The sequence below is a fragment of the Xyrauchen texanus genome, chromosome 14, assembly GCF_025860055.1.
Source record: "Xyrauchen texanus isolate HMW12.3.18 chromosome 14, RBS_HiC_50CHRs, whole genome shotgun sequence".
Classification (NCBI taxonomy): domain Eukaryota; kingdom Metazoa; phylum Chordata; class Actinopteri; order Cypriniformes; family Catostomidae; genus Xyrauchen; species Xyrauchen texanus.
This window is the reverse complement of record NC_068289.1, coordinates 20,966,211-20,991,426: the sequence shown is the minus strand read 5'-3', so window position 1 is coordinate 20,991,426 and position 25,216 is coordinate 20,966,211. Positions and strand designations below refer to the sequence as shown.

Below are 25,216 nucleotides of genomic sequence, written 5' to 3'. Positions count from 1 at the left end.
CATAAGGGGTTCCTATAGCCCTGTCTACCCTACATTTGTTTTGGAATTACAGTAATTTTACTTAGCAATGTTACGCATATTTAAATTAGGCTAATCGAATCTAAACCATTTAATCGTAATTTTGCAGGAATTATTTTTGAGTATATGTTCAAACAATATGTTTTATTATTATTATTATTATTTATTCAGTAATTTAATGCTAGTTGGTCTAGTTCACCTTTTATTTCACAAAACATGTAATTGTTTAAACACTGTAAACTTGCACCAGTGTCTTGACTAGTTCTGGTTTATCAAGCTCAGACTGTTCGCTTCACACTTCATGACCACCAATATGAACAACGCGGTATCGATTACTGCTGCTCTTGCAATGGCACAAGCACCTTTAATCCATATTTCAGTCATATCAGTATCTGCTATTTCCTTGAAAACCACATCGGACCTAAATAAAAGAATCAACGTTTTTTTAACAGTTGAAAATCCTGTCTAACAAAATGAAAAGGTTTGCAATAAATGCAAGAATGTACTGGGTGTGCATAAACTCAGATGGGGTGAGACTCGTCCATCTCTGTGAATGACGCAGAGCGCGAAGGGACAGCAGTGGGAGGAGGGGCCCTCGAGTCCCCCCCTCTCTCTCTCTCTCTCTCTCTCTCTCTCTCTCTCTCTCTATCTCTCTCTCAGCGCAGTGCAGAACGGATCACAGCTTCTGTCCTCTCAGTCTCAGTGCAGCGGGAACTACCGCTAACAAGAGCATACAACCACATTCATTACATGAAATGGAGCTCTTTCAGGAGGGTCTTTTATCTGTAAATCTGTGGATTTTTCCGTTACTCTTATGGACTTCTGCAAGTGCATTTAACCTGGACACACAAAACGTCCTCATGAAGAATGGTCATCCGGGCAGCCTCTTTGGATTCTCTTTGGCCATGCACCGGCAGCTCCAGCCCACCGATAAAAGGATGTGAGTACAATTTGTTCTCGTTGATTATTGTGATTACACTAAACGAGATCACTGGATAATCGGGAGAGTGATCAGATGCGCGCTTCACACCCGTTCATCTGGCGCTCATCGTGCACCTGTGCTCCTCTCATTTACAACAGTTGTAATATGACTTTCTCCGCTATAAGAACATACAAATATTATTCTAATTGTATAGATTATATAAACCTCTTGTTGAATGGTGAAATGTGAGCAACTGTGTGTCCTTATGGTGATTAGTCCCAATAAACATACAGCCCAGACTGTAGTCGATGGTATTGAGTTGCGGCATGCTTCCCCCAAGCATGGTGCTTGAAGAGGCGTCTTACTTGTACAGCCAAGTTAACAATACTAGCGTGATGCGACAAGCCACCAATGGACAATTACTTTTCTCACTGAAAGAATTCAAAGTGCAAAACCACACAGACTACACACAAAATACATGTTCGTCAGTGGTTCTATACAGCATCATTGGCTCAGCAAAGGACCTATTCTTATCCATTCTAAGAACCTAAGAATTGCAGGGGTTTTTAAACTTTTTGATGCCAAAGACCCCTAAATATGATGATCCTCTTGCAAGGGACACCCTTCCTAAAAGGCAGCTACTGTATATATTTTCCCTTAAAGCCCCACTGATGTATGATAAAAAGCGTGAGAAAGCATCTTTTTTCTACACAACATTAGACTATTTACAAAGGTATGCACATTGCTAGGAAGGAAAGATGAGCAATTAAATAAACTAGAAATATTGTTTCACAAAACGATGTATAGAATTGTATATACATCGTTACAAATCTATGCAAAAAATGTTTAGCATTTTTTTTTGCAGCCCTCCAGTGGTTCAGTAGGTTGACTTTCTTTAGCTGAAATCAGTCTGTGCTTACCTAAATTCGAAACACTGCCCCTAGCGGCCAAAGCGGTAATTGTTGTTGGGTGTATGGGCACGTGTGAGCTCCATTTTCCAGCTGTAAAATTCTAGGAGGGGCACCAAAAGCAAGTTCTGAAGTGATTTGTTTTAAACTGTAAAGGCTGTAATACAGTGAAGAGGAATTAATATTTTATAAACTGCACCTCCAAACTCCAAACCTAAACCAACCCATCGGTGGAGGAAAAAAATGTATGTAAGGGGGGGAAATGCCATTGCCGAATCATGCTTGTCACTGATTATGTGAACTCAGGGCTCCTTTATGGACCAGTTTGAAGTGTAAGGAAAAAGCCCCATATTCTAGAGTCAGAGTGTTAACTTCTGAGCAAACTCAAACTGATATCCGTTTAATGTTCAAACTTCCTTAACTTCTAAAATGTTTAGTTGGCAGTGAACTGAGTTTGAAGACCATGAGTTCCTCTGGCTGAGATTAGTTTGAGATTAACGAAAAGGCTGAATGATTTACTTAGTGTCAGATTGTGAGGGGGTTATTAGCTAAATAGAACTATGTGTGCTGTGTCTGTTTGTTCATTTGTGAGTGTTTAAACAGTTGTTTTAAATGAACAAGTGTGGTTTTAAGTGTGTGGTGGCAGACACCTGTTTACAGCATCCATGCTGCCATGAAAATGAGTAGCACCTGTGACCAGATGTACGTATGTCTCCACATTTCTAGCTTAGTGTGGACACTAAATGTAAATGTATTGCTGTATACATTGGACATTATGTGGATTCTTGTAGAGCTACATTTTCTTGTGAATAATGCATGTGAATCTGTGAAAATGCTGATGCTCAATCTTTGGGTGTTTGCCAAGCTTTTGCTAACAGCACAATGGTTCCCACTAGTGATTTCCACACTGATAGCGGTGTCTGAGACACTTCAGATTTTCTTTAATCTTTAATGTGTCTTTTCTGAAATGTCTAAGGGTAAAATCTCAGAAGCTAAGGTTTTTCCACTGTTTTCCAAACTATACATCAATTATCTAAAGACCTAATTTATTTTTTTATTTTTATTTTTTTTTTTTTTAAATATAATCTGTTTGGATCAACTCTGTGGCTGCTTGGAATTCCTCAGCAGTTTGGTGGTAGTTTCTCTATTTACCCCCAAAAAGAGGATCAGTTGTTTGAGGTCAAGGTAATGTACTGGGAGGGGGTTTGCATTGACAGGAAATGAGAGAAGACATATGAGAGTGCATGATGCACAATGATCTCACAATGAATTTTGAAAACAGTAGGTTGATTTTACTTTCAGTAAGTTGACTTTTCTTGTGTTTATCAAATTTGAAGCACTACCCCAGTGGTCGAAGTGGGAAGTGTTTTTGAATGTATGTGCACATGTGAGCTCCAGTTTCCGGGTGAAACGCAAACGCGAGATGTGAAGTTGTTTTTAGCTGTAAAGGATATAATACAGAGAAAAGGAATTCATATTTTATTAACTTTACCACCAAAGCCTTAACCTAACCATCAGTGGAGTAAAAATGTAAACTTTGAGGGAAAAGTAAACCTATAATTAATTACAATACAAATGCAAAAACATCCTGGTTTCAAGGTGGGAAGAGAAATTGGGTCCCCACACAGTTGACACATCATGCTTCTGGTCGCACCAGGGGAGATGGTAAACATGCTTTAACCCATCCAGAAATGTCTGATGGGAGATAATGGGGCATAATTGATATAAATATGCCATATCCTAATAACTGATGTCAGGGTACTGAATCTTTCAGAAACAACATTCCGACTTCTCATGTAATCATGTTGTATGAGGAAATGTCTTATTGCTTGAATTATGACAGATTCACTATTATTAAAAGAATGTGTTAGAAAATTAGAAAAAGTGTATTTGTGATTGTATTACTTAGCATTGGCATGCACACAAAGCCTGAGCTGTGACCGTTCTCCCCAACATTCTCATAAGAGTGTGAAAATGTCTCTACTCTTGTTGTAAGACTGCAGTGGGGCTTTGGGTGTTGAAAGCCCATTTGTGCTGCATGACTGCATTTCTCTTAGTCAGAGGTGAATCTGTTTTCACGTAGGCTGAGATCTGTGAGAAAAGTTACACTTTCTTTAAAAACAAGATGATTTATGAATTGAGGGACAGTTTGAGCTGTACTCAAGTTTTTTTTTTTTTCTTTACTTGAGATGCCATTCAGGTCACTAATTTTCAGTAGCAACTTCTTTTTAATGCCACGCAAGCTGTTTTCCTTCCTGTAATTCTTATAGTTTCCTGTGATCTAGTCTGGAAAGGACCAGTGTTGATTTGCCCTTGCTATTCTTCAGAGAAGGAAACCACATAATCTCTATAAACAGTTGAACATGTCTGAGCTGCTAGTATCCAGAGCGGTCTATGAACAGGTTGGCATTTGTTTACACTGGAACTGCAGAAATCAGGGAATATGTCCACCAGGCCATCTGTGCTCCTGTAACATGAGAGACAGACTGCTAGAGGCCTCTTTTCTTTTCTTTCCTTTCCTATTCTTTTCTTTTCATTTCTTTTCTTTGATGGTTCCTAATATTGAATTGCAAATCCTTTTTACACTTTTGTTTGGCCTCCTTTGAGGTGTGGGTGGATGTGTAGTAGAATATATTTTTATTGTGTTTCCCATTAGTCAAATATGTTTAAAAAACTACATTAAGACTATATTTGATTTCCTAATGTAACCCAACACACCCATTATACATCAATATAACCCAACACATCACACACACCCCAACAAAACCTAGAACACTAGTCATCCCCCAACACAACTAGTGGTCGAACGATATATTGCAGAGGCTGATAAATCTTTTCCAGTTAGACGTTTCTCAAGCCGCGAGGATGCAGAGAATCGCCTGCTTGCATGTAAAGAAGCCATCTGAGACATGTAAGTAACCAATTGCAGTTCGTTTTGTCATGTGCCATCATGTTATTACAATAATAGATAGTCATGTGTATCAGAGCCAGGACATACGTACCGGACCACATGATATTTGAAGTGTTTCATTCTCTCTCTATCTCTCCTACACAGTTCTCTGTAACATTGAACTGTTTTGTCTTATGATATAAAGGCAACTATCAATATAACTTTATCAAATAGCTTCTGCAAATTTGTGCACACGTCGTTTAAACAGATGTAATTCATAAACCTTTCAAAACTTGAGCGAATCCAGCATTTCTTCCTGTGGAGCACTCATATATCTTCCTCTGAAGCACATATTTGATAAGCCTGGATTAAAACTCTGTTCCTCTGATTTACGAATATTGCTTTGCTGAACTACTTTGTGCACTGTTGTTGTTGTTTTTTTTCTTTCTCTTTCTATCAGCATCTGCCATTTAAAAACCCATATCAGTTGACTACGAAACACAAACCAAAACAAACACATCACATTCAAATGCCGTATAACTCAACACAAACATGACACCACAACACAACCAATGCACACATAAAACCACAACATAACCCAACATACACATTACACTCAGTGGCATCTCAGGCACATTATTTCTGGTGGGGCATTAACAATCACTTTACCCAACAGGTTAAGGGGTCAGGGGTTGCATTAACCAAAAGTTCTCCTTCACATAATTTCCCGATTTTTGAAACATTGACGAATAATTCCAAATGCTCTCTGTCATTTTAACAGCTAAATAAGAAACAATACATTTATTTTAACCTATTACTTCAGTTTTGATTTCACTTTCTCTCATGCACACACTCCTGCTGTCTAGTTGAACCTCCCCTTGAGTACTCTACGAATACTTGAGTAATTACTTTGAGTACTTGAGTAGACAAAATTACCAAAATTACCATCCCTTAACCCTTCACACCCATCATACCCCAATAGAGTCCAACACACCCATCATACCCCCAACAACCCCATCATACCCTAACATAACCCAATACATTTATCATATCAGAACACACCCCAACACACCCACTTACCTCATAATAACCCAAAAAATCCATCATAACCCAACAATCCCATCATACCCCAACATGACCCAACACACTTATCATACCTAAACACAGCTCAACACACTCAACATAATCCAACAAACCCATCATGCTCCAACATAACCCAAAAACCCATCATACCCCAACATAACCCAAAAACCAATCATACCCCAACATAACCCAAAAACCATCATACCCCATCATAACCCAACGTACTTAACATACTGCAACACAGCCCAACACACCCATCATATCTCAATATAACCCAACAAACCCATTATACCCCAACATAACTCAATATACCCAACGCAACCCAAAATACTCATCATACCGCAACACAGCCCAACACACCAATCATACCCCATAAACCCCATCATATCTTAACTTAACCCAACACACCCATCATACCGCAACATTAAACAAAAAACCCACCATCCCTCAACATAACCCAACACACCAATCATATCCCAACAACCCAGTCATACCCCAACATAACCCAACACATCAATCATACCCCAACACACACTTCACACCTCAACATAACCCAAAACACCCATCATACCTCAACACAACCATAAACTAATGATACCCCAACATTACCCAACACAGTCCAACTCTTGCATAGCAAACTAATATAACCAAAAACAAATGGATCACTCTTAAATATAATACCCAACACAAGAAGTCCCATACAGTCAAGCTTTGTTAGGATAGATTACAAAGCTCAAACAACTGTGATTGTAATGCAGTTTGATTTTCAACAAAGCAATTAAACACACTTGCATAGTTATGCCAGTTTATGAGGAACTCTGGGCAGAGTGGTTACTCACAACAGATGCTGCAGCTTTGGCACGGATGGTTTTGGACTGTGTAACACTTTGAGAATTAGTGAAAGGTTATGCCTCTGCTGTATTTTCAAATGGAAAGATGAAAACTAATGGAAACTTTTGCGTGATTAAAATGACAAGTACTGACAGCTTGCTCTGGAGATTTTTTCCCCTTCTGTGATGAAGCAGCAAACTGAAACAGGTAGAAATCTAGGTGAAGTACTGGGTGCATGGTCACTGAGTATTATCAAGAAACAAAAAGGTAGGTTTCTTTTTAGAGGTAAAGAGATTTAACAATGGGTAAGTGACAGATTGCAGCCAGCTGCTACGACAGTGAGGAAATAGCTGTTAGTAGACAAAATGAGTAAACACCCACCTACTCCCACACCCACACAACACACACATACTGTGTCTATCAATGTTCATTTTAATAGCTGCAATGTGTTTATCATCGAGCATTAAGAGTCTTCAAATTTAAATTCTGTAATATTATATGACTATAAGAATAGATAATTGTGGATCTCAGTTTTAGAATCCCTTGTTTTAAAACCCATTGTTTTTAAAGGAATTCTGTTTAATCAGAATATAAACTATGGTGACCCCGAATTAATAAGAACTGGTACTCCCAACAATAACATGCTCAGACTTATCAAACTCAAACCTTTCTGCTAAGAATACTGAATTATAGTTCTGCTTTTCATGCCTGAAAATAAGGCAGAGCTTCTTCGGCTTTTTAAGTAAAATTATGTTTTCCCATAATTTCTCTAATGAGATCTTTTGTTCTTCTTTACGGTGGATGGGGTGTGTCAGGTTGACTGGACACATTCTCCACATTCAATTTGTTTTTTGTCATTAGATTCTCAGTCCAATAATGACCCAAGGCCAATCTCTTCTACCACTCTTGTGATTCAAAATACTAAGAGAGGATTATTCAAGGACAATAACAAAAACAAAAGCATGTTTACATCACAGCATGAACTCAACAAAAGAAAAAATACCATACAAAAATGTACCCTATTAAAAGGGCCAGCCGATATACATATATTGGGTAATTACGATATATTTGCAATGATTTTGCTGACAATATAACATTAAGCAACATTGTGACTATAGCAGTAATTAAGTTAGACTTATATCCCTCTTGATTTTTTTAACTATATTATAGCTTGCATTAAACGTTTTGAATCTACTTTGCTAGAAATAGCTTTATATTTATATTGATTGAATATATTTATAAAAATAAACAAATCACCATTTTAAGCTTATTAAGCTTATAATAATGTATTTATAGTGAATATTGTCAAAAGGCAGAAAAAATAAAGAGAGATACTTTATACATACATTGAAAATTTTTTTACCTAAAACAAAATCTCAATCTAAATGAACTGTTTTTATTTAAACCAAAAACGTTAATTTATCACTGAAATTATCACTGAATCAACCTGAATACATACTGTCATTATTTTAATTTCACATGTGTTACCCTGATGTGGTTTTGTGTTTGTGTGAGCAACACTGCACACTGTCTCTACTTGAGTATTAATTATTGCTCCTGGAAGGGTCACTCTTGGTTAACTTTAATGCATCATGTGGCCTTTTGTGGTTACTAATGTGATTAACAATACATTTTAAAGTGAAAACCAGACTTTGATAGCTCCCGAAGGTTAGTATCATAAAATAGTGAGTCAGTCATCAAAATTACATCCTGTTAAAGCCTGAAACATGGTTAGATATTTTTGTCATAATTCGTATTTATTTATTTATTTTACAGACCAACAACCCAACTTGTAATTATTAGATCAGGTAGAAATAGCTTTTTTGAGGTAACAAATTCAGGATACCACTTTGACGGTGTAGTTAATCTGTTATAGCTACTTTTGTAAAACCATAATAAATGATGGTCTTCTCAAACAATGTAGGAAGCATTCAGAGTCTTTCTGTCATTGTGTTTAATCTTGATGTGGTGGCAAATACCAAGTTTCAACAGTTTTATTTTAATAATAGTATAATAACTGTTTTTTTTTTCTTTTTGGAAATGATGAGTTGCCATGATCATTTGTAAGATGTTACAAGATGAACTTTAATGTTCACTCTTAACAATAAAGGTTCCCAAAAAGGGGTTTTCGCAACCATTTTGGTTCCCCAAAGAACCTTTCAGTGAAAGGTTCTTAAAAGACACATTTTGGAAGAAACTTTTTAGATAGTCTAAACAACCTTTTTTTTTCAATACAAAGTACCTTTTGTGCAATGGGATGGTTCAATGGATGTTAAAGGTTAATTGCCCATAAAAAATATATATATATTTTTTTAAGAGTGTTATTGGGCTGCTATAAAGTTATCATGAGTTGTTGTGGACCCTCTAAGCAGTCATATTATGTACAAGAGTAACAATGTCTATTATCCTGCTATCAAAATAAAACATTTCATTCATGAGTATGGCCGAGTGTCCCAGTAGTGACAAGTGGAGGACTCGTGTGTCCCACAGCTCGCAAACATGCTGATCTGAATGGATTTTCCATGGAAAGTCGATTAAGGGGTAGTGAGTGCACAGATGAAAGCTCTAAGTACTAAAATGGCTGGCCTGTTTCCCATGTAGAGAGCACAGTGTTGAGCCCCAAATCTGTGGGTTTGGCATGTCACTCCCAATGTTGTTCATCAGAGATGTGTGGAATTTTGCAACTATGACCAAGGGCTGCTGCGGTCCCAAAGTTTAAACGTCCACCTGCCGCATGTCTGTGGAATTGAGGGGGGAATGTTTATTTACTGTACTCCAAATGTTTATTTACTTTAATGTTTCATAATTGTAATGCTTAACAAATGAACCATGTTGCTTGGCCGAACAGAGCCTTAAAGGAATAGTTCCCCCAAAATGAAAATTCTCTTATCATTTGCTCACCCTCATCTTCCAAACCTGAATGATTTTCTTGCTTTTGTGGGATATAAAATTAGATGTCAGGCATATTGTGAGGCTGACAGACTCAGTCACCATTCACTGTCATTGTATGGAATAAAGAGTGTTAACATTGTTTAAAATGTCCCTTTCTCCTGTATGAAAGTCATACAGCTTTGGAATGACATGAAGGGGAACAAATGAAAACTGACCTTTTGGGTGAACTAACCCTTTAAAATAATGGTTACACTTTATATGAGTCATATAAAATGCCATAATTTCATGATTTATGACACAATGCAGCAAAAATGTATTATTATAGTGAGATTAAGGGCAGGGATTATGTTATTTAGCTACAGTGCACTTTGTGTTTATATTCATTACTGTAATGTCTTGAGTCACTTGTGTTGTCACTTTTTTTGTTGTCACTTTTTCAAAATAATGGTTTTAACTAGTCCTAGTTATCTAAAGTCCTCTGCAAAAACACTTTTCAGCTCTTCATTCTCATTCGTAGCATACAGGTACAGTTATATCATATAATAAACCCTAATGACATTAAACCATACTGAACTTTATTTACAAAGAGTTTTAATGTTGTCAACTCCTTAATATATTGTTTATTTGTGTCCACATTACATTAAGGTACATTTGCATAGGTTACTAATGTTGAATAAGTTTTATTAAGCGTTTATAACATATCAGGTAACATGGCTGGTTATTTGGCAAGTATTGTATGAAAGTCACCCTTTTTATGCATGTTGTTATATATGCATACCAATGATTTATAATGCACTTGTAAATGAATAAAAAAACCTTTATAACATGAATGTAAACTGTTATCAAAATAACTCCATTGTGAGTGTAGAACATTTTATTTAATTGTTTTTTTTAAATTGTAATATGTCTTGTTATGTGGATTTCTGAAATACTTGATTCTGATTGGTTTAGCTCTATAGTAGTGTAATAAGTGGAATAATGCCCATTTATGATAATGCTCAGCCAGTATTTTAGTTAAAAAAAAAAAAAAAAACCTTCAGGGTGATACAAGACTTCTTCTTTGCGTCTGAGTCCTGATCACTCTGTTTGGGTTTATTTTGTGATAATGACTGGCTGGCAGTATATTATTACATATTTATTAACCATCAATGGTCCTATCAAGCGGTCTGACATTTCTGTGATAAGCCCTAGGTATACTTCCAATTTGAGTCTGGGTGCAGTCGAACACGAGCCTGTCAAAATTATACTCCATATAACTGTGCGCACATACACAGGTGTGTGTTATGACTGCTATGACCCACCGGACTTACTCTTCTGGAGTTTAGATCCATGAAGATGTCTTTATATTCCTTCAGACTCGAGTTATGCAAATGCAGGTAGCTCCAGACCTCCTCTCACACGTTCTCTTGAACTTGCACATCCACTGTTGTTGTTTTTACCTTCACCTCCTGATGTTTAGTGCCTTATGTTCTTCTAGCACTTCTTTGTGATAGCAATGGCTCAAAATGTAAGTGTTGCCACCTTGTGGTCCCACTAATTAGTGCAAATACCTCCAGGTGCATGTACATTCTGCAGTCTTAAAAGTATGGATAGAAACATCGGGCTGGGTGCATTAAGTGCTTGCGCACTCTGGTAATGACGAGATTTACATCACGTGTCTAGAGCATAGCATATTTTGTGTTTAACAACCGCACACATTGGGGTCTAGACCTATCAGACCAGTCATCCGGGTATTGCAAGTGACATGTCCTACTTCTTGTATCAAATCCATTCAGGAGATTATTTATCAATAATAACTGTCTGACTGTGCATTTTCTCTTACTTATTCACCACAATTTCGCAATTTATATTGCACACTTGCAGAATAGTTCCATTATTCATAATTAGAATAATGTGCTGGCTTGTAGTGTCCAAAGTGACCCAAAAATATAACTTTTAGCATTTTTAGTGAAGTGAAGTGAAGTGGATAAAAATATTATATTTATATTCCTTTTGAGAATCTTTAAATTTGTCAATAAAAGTGTAGCCAGGTTAGAAACACACACACACACATACACACACACACACACACACACACACACACACAAACAGAGCTCTGCCTGGAAAAAGTTACTCTCCAACATTTTTTACTTCTTCATTTGTCTCACAATGCATTCACTGTGTTGCCTGTAAGTGTGACAGAGTTTTCACTTTTTCATTTACTGAAGTGCCCTGTACAGTTGACTCATATGTGCTGCCAAACAAGAAAAACATGCTGGAAATGTTTAATCAGAATAACAGTTGCTCTAAACTGGCTGTTATGAACTGCTGTGTGTAGATTTGAGCAAACTGCCACAGTTTGTCTAACTGTCATGCAATTTTGGATCTGTCTTCTTTTAAAAAGTACATAAATGTAAAAAAATAAAAATAGAAAAACAAATTAATTAAAACCACAATGGATGTAGAAGTGGTCTGTCAAATAAAGGAATCTCTTCTTTTGGGACAGGTGTGTCTGGAATGAACTGTGGAAAAGGGATTGGTTGAAAAGATTCCAGATGTTCATCAAACACACCACTGCATATTTTGCAACAATATGATCATTGGGTTCTGCTGCAGTGTTAAATGGTCTTGCTCTGATACTGTAAGTAGAGATGGGCAGATCGATCTTAATGTCAATTGAAAATTAATGTGTATCATAAGATGTGTAGCATAGGAACAATTTTTCCTTCCACTCATCTGAACACACGCAAAATGCACAAGCAGTCACAAACAGTGCTCAGTCACATTCCAAATTCATTACAAGTGTTATTTCACACTAAATAACAACAAATGCCACAAATGTGACATTTACTATCATGGGTTTGTGTGAAAAAATATCTAAAATTAAAAGTTCTTGTGTTGTTATACCATAATAAATGTTTAAAAAGCTTTTAAATGCAATGTTAAATGGTAATAATTGCCCATTTTATCCACAGAAATGGCAAAAACTTTCCATTTAATAATAAGTAGGCTATCGGTATTGGTTTCCATGTCGACAATATTTCCAGAGGTTCTTGGTATCGGATTGAAAAGAAAACATTGCCCAGTCATAACTGTAAGTGGTAATTATTGTGAGCGTAAATGTGTGTATAGATTGAGGTGTGTTTAGTTTGGATGTGATGACAGCAGTGTATATGTAAATAATTGATTTGGTGCAGCTGGCTGATGGTTAATGGAAACAGGAAGACACCCGCTGATGAAATAATCTGTCAGATCCTCTTCATGAAAAAGCACCAGTCATAATTATTAATGCCTAATAATTATGTCATAACTTTACTTTTTTCTTTTTGTCTTCCTAACAATTTCTTGCTGTCCCAAAATCTACTGAGCTTCCGTTAGTAGTGCAGTGTTCACGTCATTTCAGAATTAACATTATTATGAGTTGTTAACTTGGAGATTTTGCTTCTCAGAGTGGTTCACATTTGTTTCTATTGCAATGCTTTTAACACCAAAATGGATCCATGTGTGGCTGTGTTGTTGATGATAGCAAATTACTTAATCACTACATAAATTCAATTGTATATTCTCTAAAACAATATGGGTGAAGAAACTAACTTTAACCATCACCATTGGTTCTTTCAACATGGCATCGCAACGGTGTATTTGGGAAATGTTTGAGGAAAAATATGAAAAACATTTCTTAAAATTATACGTTTTCAAGTTGTAAATAGGAGTTTAACATCACACTTCACAAGTTTCATTCCACTAGAGTCTTATGCTAACATGTTGCTAAGCTAACTACATGATTCTGAAGCACAAAAGCATAATAAGCACAAAAAATGCAAAGCATATACAAATATTGTGCAGCCAATTTTAGCCATATGGAAGTATTTGTATCAGTACTTTTCAGTGTTGAATCAAATATTCATACATTTATAATTAACATTTCTCTGAACTCTGTCCGCCATCTTGGATTAATTCTTTCACTAAGCCTGCATCTTGATACCACAGACCTTTGCGTATGGTTGCATACGGTTTGGGTTTGCATGTAAACCCTATCATCTTGCCAAATACATTCTGGGATTACCTTACCTATGAAGGATACATGCAATGCTGCTTAGAATTTGTCCAAAGCATATGTTTGCATCCTATTGTATGGAACAGCATGTTGGGAGCATGGGTTATCATGCCTACCTGCATTTTGCTCGAGACAAAATATCAAGTTTGGTGAACTCTGACCTGCGAATCAAGATGACGAGAAGATGTTTCAGAACTGCAAGTTTTTATTTAGTTTCTAACATTTTCAATATAATATTATTTGTTATTCATATAAAAATGCCCTCATGTGAGACATCATATCCTGGTCCGTTGTGCTGTCTGGAAAAAATTATCTTGCTCAAATCCTAATGTGACCGGCCCCTTAAGCCTTAGCATCTAGACAAATTATTTACCAAACTGTTTTGATTTGCTGCTTGATTTTTGTTCCCAAAGCCTTGCTATTTTTTAATCACTGTAGATTGAATTACTGAATCCTGAGTTACATTGAGCATGAGAGTAAATAAGGAGGAGTAAAATGAATACAAGTAATCAAATATATTTGCTTTGTGCAGATTGTTGATTGGTGCTCCCATGGCCAGGGCTTTATCCAATCAGAGGGCAAACATCACAGGTGGGCTGTACAGCTGCGACATCACCACCCATCCAGATGACTGTAAACGGGTGGAGTTTGACAATGATGGTGAGTGCTTTGTTTCAAGCTTTATCAAATTATATGAACAGAAAATATTAAATATGGTTTATAACAATATCACTGTTTAGATGTATACTATGACATGATTATTGTTGTTGCACACATGACCCTGATGAAAGAAGTCCCGAATGTCTGTCCCCTTCATTCTTTTGGCAGGTGGTTGTACATGAGATATCTTTTTCAGTGTTTCTGTGAAAAAGACAGAGGTCCGAGATTAAAAACTTGCTAAAAGTTACCAAAATGTAAAATGTTTTCATCTGTTTAACAACATTAACTTACAATAGTCAAAGATGACTCTTTATGTCACGCTAAAACCTGGCAGGCTGTTGGGCTTATTAATATTTATAGCTTTTTTATGTTCTAGCTGTGTTTGTTTGTTTAGTTTATTGTGTCTTTTATTATTTCTGTTAATATTGTAATTATGAATTACTTATTGTAGTGTGATTTCCATTATCTTTGCTGTTATTAGTATGTATGCTTTATTATTATACTTGGATTTCTTACTATTGTACAGCACTTTGGTTTCAAGTCTGCTATTTTTTTATTTTTAAATTAACTTTAAAAATAAACTTGACTTGACGTTGTCTTCATTTGCCCAAACTGATTTGCTGAATCAAAAAGTGGGTTGTGAAATGTGAGTGCTAGCCAGTGGAATTAATGCATTTACCAAAAGCAACCAGCTGACAGAGGCTTTTGCTTGGTCTTAAAGGCTTCATTTTATGTGAACAGCTAAAAACAATTCAATTGAATTAAGATTAAGCTAAATAAGTGTCTTTCTCAAAAAGTCCAGGCAGACAAATTTAGTTATTTCAAAAAGTGAGGGGGACATGTTTCCTCCAGTTATAATGGTTGCTACACCCCTGCTGTAATATAATTACTACTTAAGTAAAAAGTTCAGTAGTTAATCAGTAGTTAATTACTTTATGTTAAGTGCATTACTTGGGTTACACAAAATTTCTCAAATAAAATTATTTATGTTGAATAATTAAAAAAAAAAATTATGTTAATATGTATGTCTGTTTACTTTTCTTTTACAGTGTGTTTACTTGTAACTACATTTAAATGTATGCATATGGCAAACGCTTTTATCCAAAGCAAACTACAATGCACTTATTACAGGTACAAACTGCCTGGAGCAACCAGGAGTTAAGTGCCTTGCTCAAGGACACAATGGTGGTGGCTGTATTGATCGAACCGGCAACCTTACCAGTTCTGTGCTTTAGCCCACTATTCCACCGTCTTTCATAACTATCACTGTAAGGGAAACATTTGTGGAGTGTATGACTTACATGAACAAGGAGGACATCTAGACATAATTTTGAATTTGAAGAGTTTGAAAAACAAAAATCTTTTCCACGAGAATTGTTTCAGAAAGCAACTTTAAGTAGAAGTAATGAATAATGTGATTACAATTTTAGAGAATAATTGTAATTTGTAATGGATAAATTTTTAGTAAATTGCTGTTGATTTATCAGGCCAAATGTTGTATTAGCCATAAAACCAAGGAAAAAAAAACAGTACAGTTTGACTTGATGAATTGGAAAGTGTGTTCTCATCCCTTTTAAAAGTTTTTTAGTCTATTTGTCTTGCATTTATAACTATGCATGATTATAGTATTTGCATTTGCCCTTTTTTTCGCTGCTTTCTGTAACCCTATAAGAACAGACCTGAAACCCATTTTTTGGGTCATGACACTCCAGTTGAGAACCACGGTTTTTGTAGACATGCTGTTGTAAATATTGTGGTCTTTAATGCTTATTCATTTAGATTTATATTCACTTATTGCCAGTATTCTGTGATATAGCTTGAATTGTAATAATTACTTGATAATCATTGATTTCTGTATATGATAACTGTCACAGTGGACATTCGTGTGGAGAATAAAGAGAACCAGTGGATGGGTGTGACAGTTCAGAGTCAGGGACCTGGAGGCAAGATTGTGGTATGTCAATTTATTGACTTCCAGTTAAAGTGTCCTTAGATTCACATTTACTTATCTGACACCTATATCAGTACAGAGTACCTTGGAGGAGTTATACTTCTACTATTCTTTCTTTTTTTCTTTCTTCCATCAGACATGTGCCCATCGCTACCAGCGATTGTTGTTTCCGAACACACTACAAGAGGCACGTGACATCACTGGACGCTGTTACATGCTGAGTCAGGACCTGAGCATTGACAGCCAATCAGATGAGGATGGGGGCAACTGGAAATTCTGTGATGGTCGCGCCAGGGGTCATGAAAGATTCGGGTCCTGTCAGCAGGGTCTTGCTGCCACCTTTACGAGAGACTACCATTATGTCATCTTTGGAGCACCAGGAGCATACAACTGGAAAGGTAGAAATGATGCCTGATGCAATAGACAAAATGATGTGACCATAGGTTTAAGGCTATTCGTGTACATACACACACACACACACACACACACACTTGAATACAATTCAGTGGTCCTATAGCTGTCATGGGGTCAATGTCTAAATGGTTAGCTTCAGCAGTTTGCCCCTGCTTGTAGATGCCGTAACTACGCCATTAATTAGGCAAAAAAAAATCATCTTTCTCTATTTGCGACTATTCAAAATAAGCACATTTTATTCTGATAAAATAAAAATGTATTGCAAGCAACACAATTCACTGTTTTTCGTTAATACTGTAATTTGCAAAAAAAAAAAATTCATGAAAATTCTTTCATAACCATTGTCATTATAAATCCTTCACTTTTCCTTTCAAAATAACAGCATACGTTTTTTTCATTTGTTTTGCTTTTTAAGGTATAGTGCGTGTGGAGCAGAAGAACAACACTCTGCTGGAAATGGGCTTGTTTGATGATGGTCCATATGAGGTCGGGAATGAAAACCGTCTGGATCCAAATCTCGTGCCAGTACCAGCAAACAGTTACTTAGGTGAATCTGAAACAAAGTTGCTATAATTTTTAACTCAAGGTTATTTTTTAATGCTGGTAAATGGTAATTATGTTCCAATAATTTTTTAATGACACCAAAGACCAAAGGGTTTATTACAGGTCATTTTTGGAATTACACCACTTCCTGTTGCTTAAAAAAATTAGGCTTCTCTCATTTTTTAGTAGAACATGAGCATGTGCTTTGATTCTGAAGGTACCTGCTGTATCACACATTTATTTGCCTACTTTATCTATTATTATTTTAATTGTTGATTAAATAAAAAACAAATAAAACATACAAGTATCCTGATATTAAAGTCTTGCTTTATACTACATTAAGTGTAAACACCTTAAACTTTGAGATTGTCCTGCAGATGAGAGCATAAGTCTCCTTAGCGCTCGTTGCTCTTAGCGCTTTACAATTACTCCAGAGCACGCTACAACCATTTTCAAGTGCAATTTAAAGGAATAGTTTGGACAAAAATTCTCACATCATTTACTCACCCTTATGTCATCTCAAACTCATTTGACTTTCTTGCGTGGAACACAAATGAAGATACTTTAATGGAGATATAATGTCTGTTTTTCCATACAATGCAAGTGAATAGTGACCACATTTTCAAGCTTCAAAATGCACATAAAGGCAGCAAAAGGTAATCCACTAAACATCAGTTGTTTAATCCATGCCTTCTGAAGCAATCCAACCGATTTCGGGTGTGAACAGACAATAAATATTGACATCAGCAGTCTTCTTTGCGATAATGATTTCAAGCTCGATTATATTTACTCGTACCATCAAGCACTAGGAAGTGTAATCGAGCTTGAAATCATGATTGCCAGTGATCTTGAAAACTAACTTCAGACCAAAGAGAAGACAGAGTCAAAACTCTTCACATGTGAAAACTAAACTAAAACTAAATAGGGCTGGGACGGTTACCGCATTACCGCAATACCGCGGTCACGTGACTCCAACCGCGGGTCTGAGCTTGTCACCGTCGTCACCGCAAAAAAACAAAAACAAAAAAAACATTGGCCTGCACATGTGTGCACGTTGTGTCTAATGACATGGATTCGTTGTGTCTAATGACATGGATTCATTGATTCTAATGATATGGATTATGTCTAATGATATTAGCCTACATGGATTCAAGGTTTTCTAAACAAAACTTATCAAAATATGGAGCAAATCCGACCTTTCGCGAGTTGGGGAGCGCAACGTTCCATGACACATAATAACATTCCATTTGTATTAGAGATGCGCGGATAGGCTATTAGGCTATTATTTAATCCGCAACCGCATCACAAAACTCATCTGTCCGCACCAACGTTTTTTGATAAATTTTCAAAACCGCATCCGCGGCGCTGACTGTTTTAAGGTCTGAGCGATGCAAGGCGCTGCTGCCGCGAGTCTAAAAAGCTCTTGGCTGTTCTAGAAAGGAGACTGATCCAATGCAGCAAAGATATTTTAAAGGCTAAAGTCCCTAGTAGGCTATAGCCTATTGGCTATGTTGTATCCCCAGAATATCAGCAGTGAAGTCCGTTTCCGATTGGCACAGGGATAAAAATAAATAAATAAATAGTAACGCACATCGGCAAACCTGACTACTAGGCTACTGTAGCCTAAAATTTTATCATTTTGTTTTGAATTTTTTTAAAATGCATTTTAAGATTTCTATTTATTTCTCATGTCTGTGAGGCAGTAGGCCTAGCCGCCGAGTTTCAGTTCATTTATGAGAGAGCTCACGCAGCAAGAGATCGCATCGGCGCTTCCACGTCCTGCTGCTGATTATATGTCTGCTATATTTGCTTCTTATTTATTAATTCCAGGCAATTAGTTAATGAAACAGTGATTAAAATTAAGATACAATTTATACAAAACGAAATTTTAAGTTAAAGAAAGGCTTTCTACAAAACAAAACTTAATAAAGTGGTCAAAATCATGTCTGACCCATCTTCAATGCGAATGTATCTGAGAATAATCTTAAATAAGGAAATCTATACAGTGATTAGTTCATGCCAAATTACTGCTTGATGAAAATGTGACTATTTAAAATTGTGCTCGTTTTTTTTCTTCGGATGTAGGTGACAATATTTAAAGTCTGTCTATCAAAAGCGACTTCTGATGTGTGCGCCAAAGTCTGTCGGAGGGGAGGGGGGGGGGACTTCTCTGATCCAATGTAATGTATTTAATGCGGTTTACCGCTATACCGCGGGAATATCTTGCTTTTCAACCGTGGTTAGAAAAAATCCATACCGCCCCAGCCCTAAAACTAAAACTAAATGTGAAAAAAAATACAAAAAGTCTTGTCTGCACTTCAGAATATAATCAAGTGCGCTTCAAGCACGCACCTTTGCGTCTAAGCAACAGCATTTCTTGTCTTACTGTATGTCACCCCGAGACGTCTTACAGGTCGCTCGTCACATTGGCGGGAAGATTACAAAATTACAAAAAGTACCCGCTGGTGGGTGTTAATTTCATATCCGCTTCATACCTGCTTTTGTCACATTTGTTTATCTGTTACTCCACAGCAGCTGATTTTTGAGCAACTTCATATTACCATTCTGTACATGTACATGTCATTCCAGGATTCTCTCTAGATTCTGGTCACAGTATTACAGAGAAAGGAAAGCTCATCATAGTATCAGGAGCGCCGAGAGCCAATCATAGTGGAGCTGTGGTGTTTCTGAGGAAGGAAGGTGAAATGTCCACTGGGCTCACACCTGAACACATTCTAGAAGGACAAGGACTTGCATCCTCCTTTGGATATGATGTCGCTGTGGTGGACCTGAATGGAGACGGGTGGGTAAAGATATGTGGAAAAATAAATGATCTCTATGGGATGACTTGATTCCTTAATGTGGAAGCCTGTTGTTTATTATAAACATGATGGGTACATTGCGAGAGGATGAATGCATTGTGTTGATTGTGGCTTCAGTTGGCAGGATGTTGTGGTTGGTGCACCGCAGTTCTTCCAGAGAGATGAGGAAGTGGGTGGAGCTGTATATGTTTACATCAATAATGCTGGAAGGTGGAAGGATGTCACACCTACTCGCCTCAATGGAACTAAAGACTCCATGTTTGGACTGTCTGTGGAGAACATTGGAGACATTAATCTGGATTCTTTTGAAGGTTGAATGCTGGAGCTCATTGTGACTATATGTGTGGTTTTATCTAGTGTAAAGGGAGTATACAGGAAAAAACGAGGCGAGAACCGTCTTGACAATATAAATAATATTTTAAAGAAAAACTTCACCAAAAGACACAAACACACACATATGGTCATATCATCACCACCCGGCCCGCCCTCCGCCCTGTCAAATCTCGTTTTAGTGTTCTAAATCAAAACTCAGTTAAAACAACCAAACTGATCACACAGTAACATAAAGTTAAAAGTTATTTAGATGAAATCTGTTTGTGCTTACCAAAATTTCAACCACCACCACCAGTGGCCAAAGTTGGAAGTGCTGATGACCAGCTTCTAGGTAAAATTTCTGCATTGTGGCTCCAAAAGCAAGTCAAACCATTTTCGAGTCATTTTTATTTGTATAGCACTTTTCACAACACACTTTGTTTCAAAGCAGCTTTACAGAAAATCATGCATTAACAGGAAATTAAAACGAATATCTATAAAGTCTTAGTCATCATTGTGTAGTTTGATTAAATATGATTGTAAATTGTGTATAAAATAAACAATTAAATAATTAATTCATAATTTTATTTAGAACCCCAGTGAGCAAGCCAAACACAAGGAACACAAAACTGAATAAGATATGGTTAATGGAGAAAAAAAACTTTGGGAGAAACCAGACTCACTGTGGGGGCCAGTTCCCCTCTGACTAACATCATGAATATAATGCCAATATTACTTATGTATAGTGCATTCATGGTTTGAAATGATTAAACTAAGTAAGTGTTAAGGGTCAGTGTTTAAACAAAGATTTTTTATGAACTGTAAGATTAATGACTAATGTCTTTGAAGTTCAGCCTGGATTAACTGCAGAAGTTCACATAGATGCAATTGTCCTTGTTATTTGGCTGATGAAGGCTTTTGTTGGTAAATAATTGAAAGTCTTCCATTTTAAGAGTGTAGACCATCATTAGACCAAGGTGATATAGGCAGAGATCAGTGAGGTGCATCGCAATACAACCAGCAGGTAATTTCGGTGAGGTCTATCCTAAGTCCAAGGTTTAGGCAGTGGCATATGAAGTATGCCATGTCTATTAAGTTGTATTCTTAGTTCTAAATAATATGGTCAACAGGAATGAATATTTTATAAACTCTACTCCTAATGCAAACCTCAACCCTAAACCTAACTATCATTAGAGTAATAGTTTAATTTTAGAGCGAAAATGCAACATTAATTGTGCTTACTACCGTAATTTCCGGACTGTAAGCCTCAACTTTTTTCCCACGCTTTGAACCTCGCGGCTTATACAATGACGCGGCTAATATATGGATTTTTCCCGCTTTCAAATTTTATCAAAAAAAAAAATAAAAAAAAACATTCTGTGACGTGCTCAGTTTTTTGGCGGCGTGAAGCTTTCATTAGACCAATGAAATTGCCGAGGTCAAAACAACTTTTTTTTGTTTACTGTTGTTTACTGTTTACTGTTTAGATTAAATCGAGCGCGCTCAAACTTCCCATCATTCTGATTACGGTAGTAATTTTGTCACCCTCACCATGGCACAGACATGGAGAAACGCATATGATGCTGCTTTCAAGTTGAAGGCGATTGATCTGGCTGCTGCACGGGAGCTTGGTCTTAATGAGTCGATGATAAGACGCTGGAAACAGCAGCGTGAGGAATTGACTCAGTGCAAAAAGACAACTAAATCTGAGGCTATTCAACTCCGACACCGAAGGAGATGACTTCAGTGGTTTCATGTGCACAAGAGGAGGAAGATAGTGACCAATGACTTTCTTGGTAGGCTACTGTTTACTGCAAATGTTTTATTACAAGCCGTGTGGCAGCGGGGGCGTGGTCAAGCGCCTGTCCGGGAGAGAAAAGCTGTAAGGGCGCTTACACCTGCGCTACATTATGTCTAACACCGGTGTCTAATTTCAAGTGCCCTGCTTCACGTGTCCTTCTTGGGAAAACTGTCACACTGGCACCAGTGTGACAGTTTTCAGCAGGGCACTTGGCGTTCCAGGTAAGGCTTTTAATGGCCACAGCAATGTTTACAATCAATTTTATAAAGTTTCTCAATTCTTCTATGCGCCAACACTAGACTGACGTGTGTCACTTTCTCAGCTCTGTGGCTGCTGCCTTTTTATGCCGCTCTCCCCACGCTTACTGAAATTAGACACCGGTGTTAGACATAATTTAGCTCAGGTGTAAGCACCCTTACCGCTTTTCTCTCCCGGATGGGCGCATGACTACGCCCCCGCTGCCACACCGTGTTTCGTTAAAGCCTATTTATTTTTGTTACAAGCCGTGTTTTGTTAAAGCCTGAGTAAAGTTAATTTGTTTCAATGTACCGGTAGGCACCTGCGGCTTATAGACAGGTGCGGCTTATTTATGTTCAAAATAATATTTTATTTAAAAATCAGTGGGTACGGCTTATATTCAGGTGCGCTCAATAGTCCGGAAATTACGGTACTATTTATGTGAACGCGATTACCTCCTGGTTTCCATGGGACCAGAACCAATGTCCCTTGCTTGCGAAACACACAGTCAGTAATGCCAAAGGGAAAGGTAAACATGTATGAATTGATGCAAAGATATCTGATGGGGTATGATTCCCTGTTGTGCTACTGATAGCGTGTTGTGCACTTAATCTCTGTTGCATGGGTTCAGTTCCTGTGGAAACAAGGTAGTAATCACATTCATTCTGGGACAGGGGTTCTGGCCAGGTGGAAATCAGGAAGTAATTGTGTTTATTCTGAGACAGGTTCTGGTCCCATGTAAACCAGGAAGTACTCATTTTCACATCAAGACACAGGTTCTTGTTCCGTGGAAACCAGGAAGTAATCGCATTCACTCCGAGACACAGGTTCTGGTCTGAAAAAAACAGAAAAGTAATCGTGTTCACTCCGAGACATGGGTTCTGGTCACACAGAAACCAGGAAGTAATCGTGTTCACTCCGAGACATGGGTTCTGGTCACACAGAAACCAGGAAGTAATCGTGTTCACTCCAAGACATTGGTTCTGGTCACATGGAAAGCCAGAAGTAATCATGACATGGGTTCAACCAAAACTTGGAAGTAATCAGGTTCACTCTGAGATATAGGTTCTGGTCTCAAAGAAATCAGGAAAGTAATTGCATTCACACTGTGACATGGGCTCTGGTCTGGTGGAAACCAGTAAGTAATCATATTCACTCCAAAACACGAGTTCTGGTCCCATAGAAACCAGGAAGTAATCTTGTTCTCTCTGAAACACAGGTTCTGGTCCTATGGAAACCAGAAAGCAATCATGGCATGGGTTCTGGTCCCATGGAAACCAGGAAGTAATCACTTTTATTCCAAGACCCTGGTTCTGGTCTGGTGAAAACCAGCAAGTAATTATGACACAGGTTCTGGTCCCATACAAACCAGGAAGTAAACATGTCCAATCCGAGACACAGGTTCTGGTCCCACGAAAACCAGGAAGTAATCATGACATGGGTCCTGGTCCCATGGAAACCAGGAAGTAATCGGGACATGGATTCTGGTAACATAGAAAACGTCTCGGGTTACATGTGTAACCCTTGTTCCCTGAAAAAAGCGGAACGAGATGCTGCGCTGCTAAGCGCTACGGGGAACAACCCTAATTGTGACCGAGCTGAAATAGTGTGTGTAACGCGTCAATGAACATTGACCGGAATTTATAGCCTCGGCTGATGTAATCATTAGATGCACCTGCGGCCAGGATAAATGGATACGTCACCAGGTGTCGTCAGATACTTCTTTTTGAAGAGCAGTCCTGGGACGTCCCAGTGCGGCAAAGCAGCGCAGCATCTCGTTCCGCTTTTTTCAGGGAACAAGGGTTACACATGTAACTTGACTTGACTTGTAACCCGAGACGTTCCCTTTACAAAAAGCTTCACTATGATGCTGCGCTGCTAAGCGCTACGGGGAATGCAATACCCATGCCGCCGCACTTGGGGCTGTCCGGACCCCTACGGTTGTGCAGTGTACTCACAAAAACGCGAGAGGTCTCAGACATGAGCTTGAGATGTCGATTCAAGGGCATAAGAGCCCGGAGTAGCAAAGCATCTAACCCATAAAGTTCGATGAATGTGTGCAAAGAGAACGCTATCGCAACACAAACTTGTCATAAAAACTGATGAATGTGAGTGGAGAGGACCAGCCTGCCGCATCACAAACTTGTTCAGGCATGAGCTGAGATGTCGACTCAAGGGCATAAGAGCCCGGAGTAGCAAAGCATCTAACCCATAAAGTTCGATGAATGTGTGCGAAGAGAACCCTATCGCAACACAAACTTGTCATAAAAACTGATGAATGTGAGCAGAGAGGACCAGCCTGCCACATCACAAACTTGTTTAGGCATGGGCTGAGATGTCGAATCAAGGACATAAGTGTCCGGAGTAGCAAAGCATCTAACCCATAAAGTTTGAAGAATGTGTGCGAAGAGAACCCTATCGCAACACAAACTTGTCATAAAAACTGATGAATGTGAGCGGAGAGGACCAGCCTGCCGCATCACAAACTTGTCCAGACATGAGCTTGAGATGTCGACTCAAGAGCATAAGAGCCCGGAGTGGCAGAACATCCAAACTATAAAAATCTAATGAATGTGTGCGGAAAGGACAACCTGCCGCATCACAAACTTGCTGCAGAGGGAGACCTCTAGCCAAGGTTTTAGAGGAGGAGAGCCCTCAGGTAGAGTGCGCCCTGAAACCTACTGGCAAAGCTTGACCGCGTGCCTCGTAGGCCCGGGCAATAATGAGGATGCCTCTTTGAGGGCACCCCGCCTACCAAGCCGTGGCAAATCGCAGTGGCCACATAGAACCTGGCAGTGGCGAGGCAAGGGCAGTGGCGAGGCAAGTGCCCGCTGACAGTTCTTTCTACAGAAAATCCAGAACTGAAGCAAACTGGCAGTTAGCTGGTTCTGTAATA

The 25,216-nt window shown here is 38.0% G+C and overlaps 1 protein-coding gene across 3 annotated transcripts in view; it reads left to right on the top strand.

Annotated features, from left to right (window-relative positions):
- Nucleotides 1–690: 690 nt before the first annotated feature.
- The window catches only part of LOC127654918 (integrin alpha-6-like), a 76,311-nt gene continuing 51,785 nt past the window's right edge, over nucleotides 691–25,216 (top strand). For 2 of the 3 annotated variants that reach the window (XM_052142475.1, XM_052142476.1), the window contains exons 1-7: nucleotides 691–958; nucleotides 14,113–14,240; nucleotides 16,115–16,194; nucleotides 16,328–16,589; nucleotides 17,021–17,152; nucleotides 19,738–19,951; nucleotides 20,088–20,281. In XM_052142475.1, the coding sequence (XP_051998435.1) occupies nucleotides 774–958; nucleotides 14,113–14,240; nucleotides 16,115–16,194; nucleotides 16,328–16,589; nucleotides 17,021–17,152; nucleotides 19,738–19,951; nucleotides 20,088–20,281 (1,195 nt within the window). In that variant the 5' untranslated portion in view covers nucleotides 691–773. Of the gene's footprint in view, nucleotides 959–2,468; nucleotides 2,551–14,112; nucleotides 14,241–16,114; nucleotides 16,195–16,327; nucleotides 16,590–17,020; nucleotides 17,153–19,737; nucleotides 19,952–20,087; nucleotides 20,282–25,216 lie in introns of those variants that run through there. The other variant, XM_052142478.1, reaches the window with a different exon arrangement.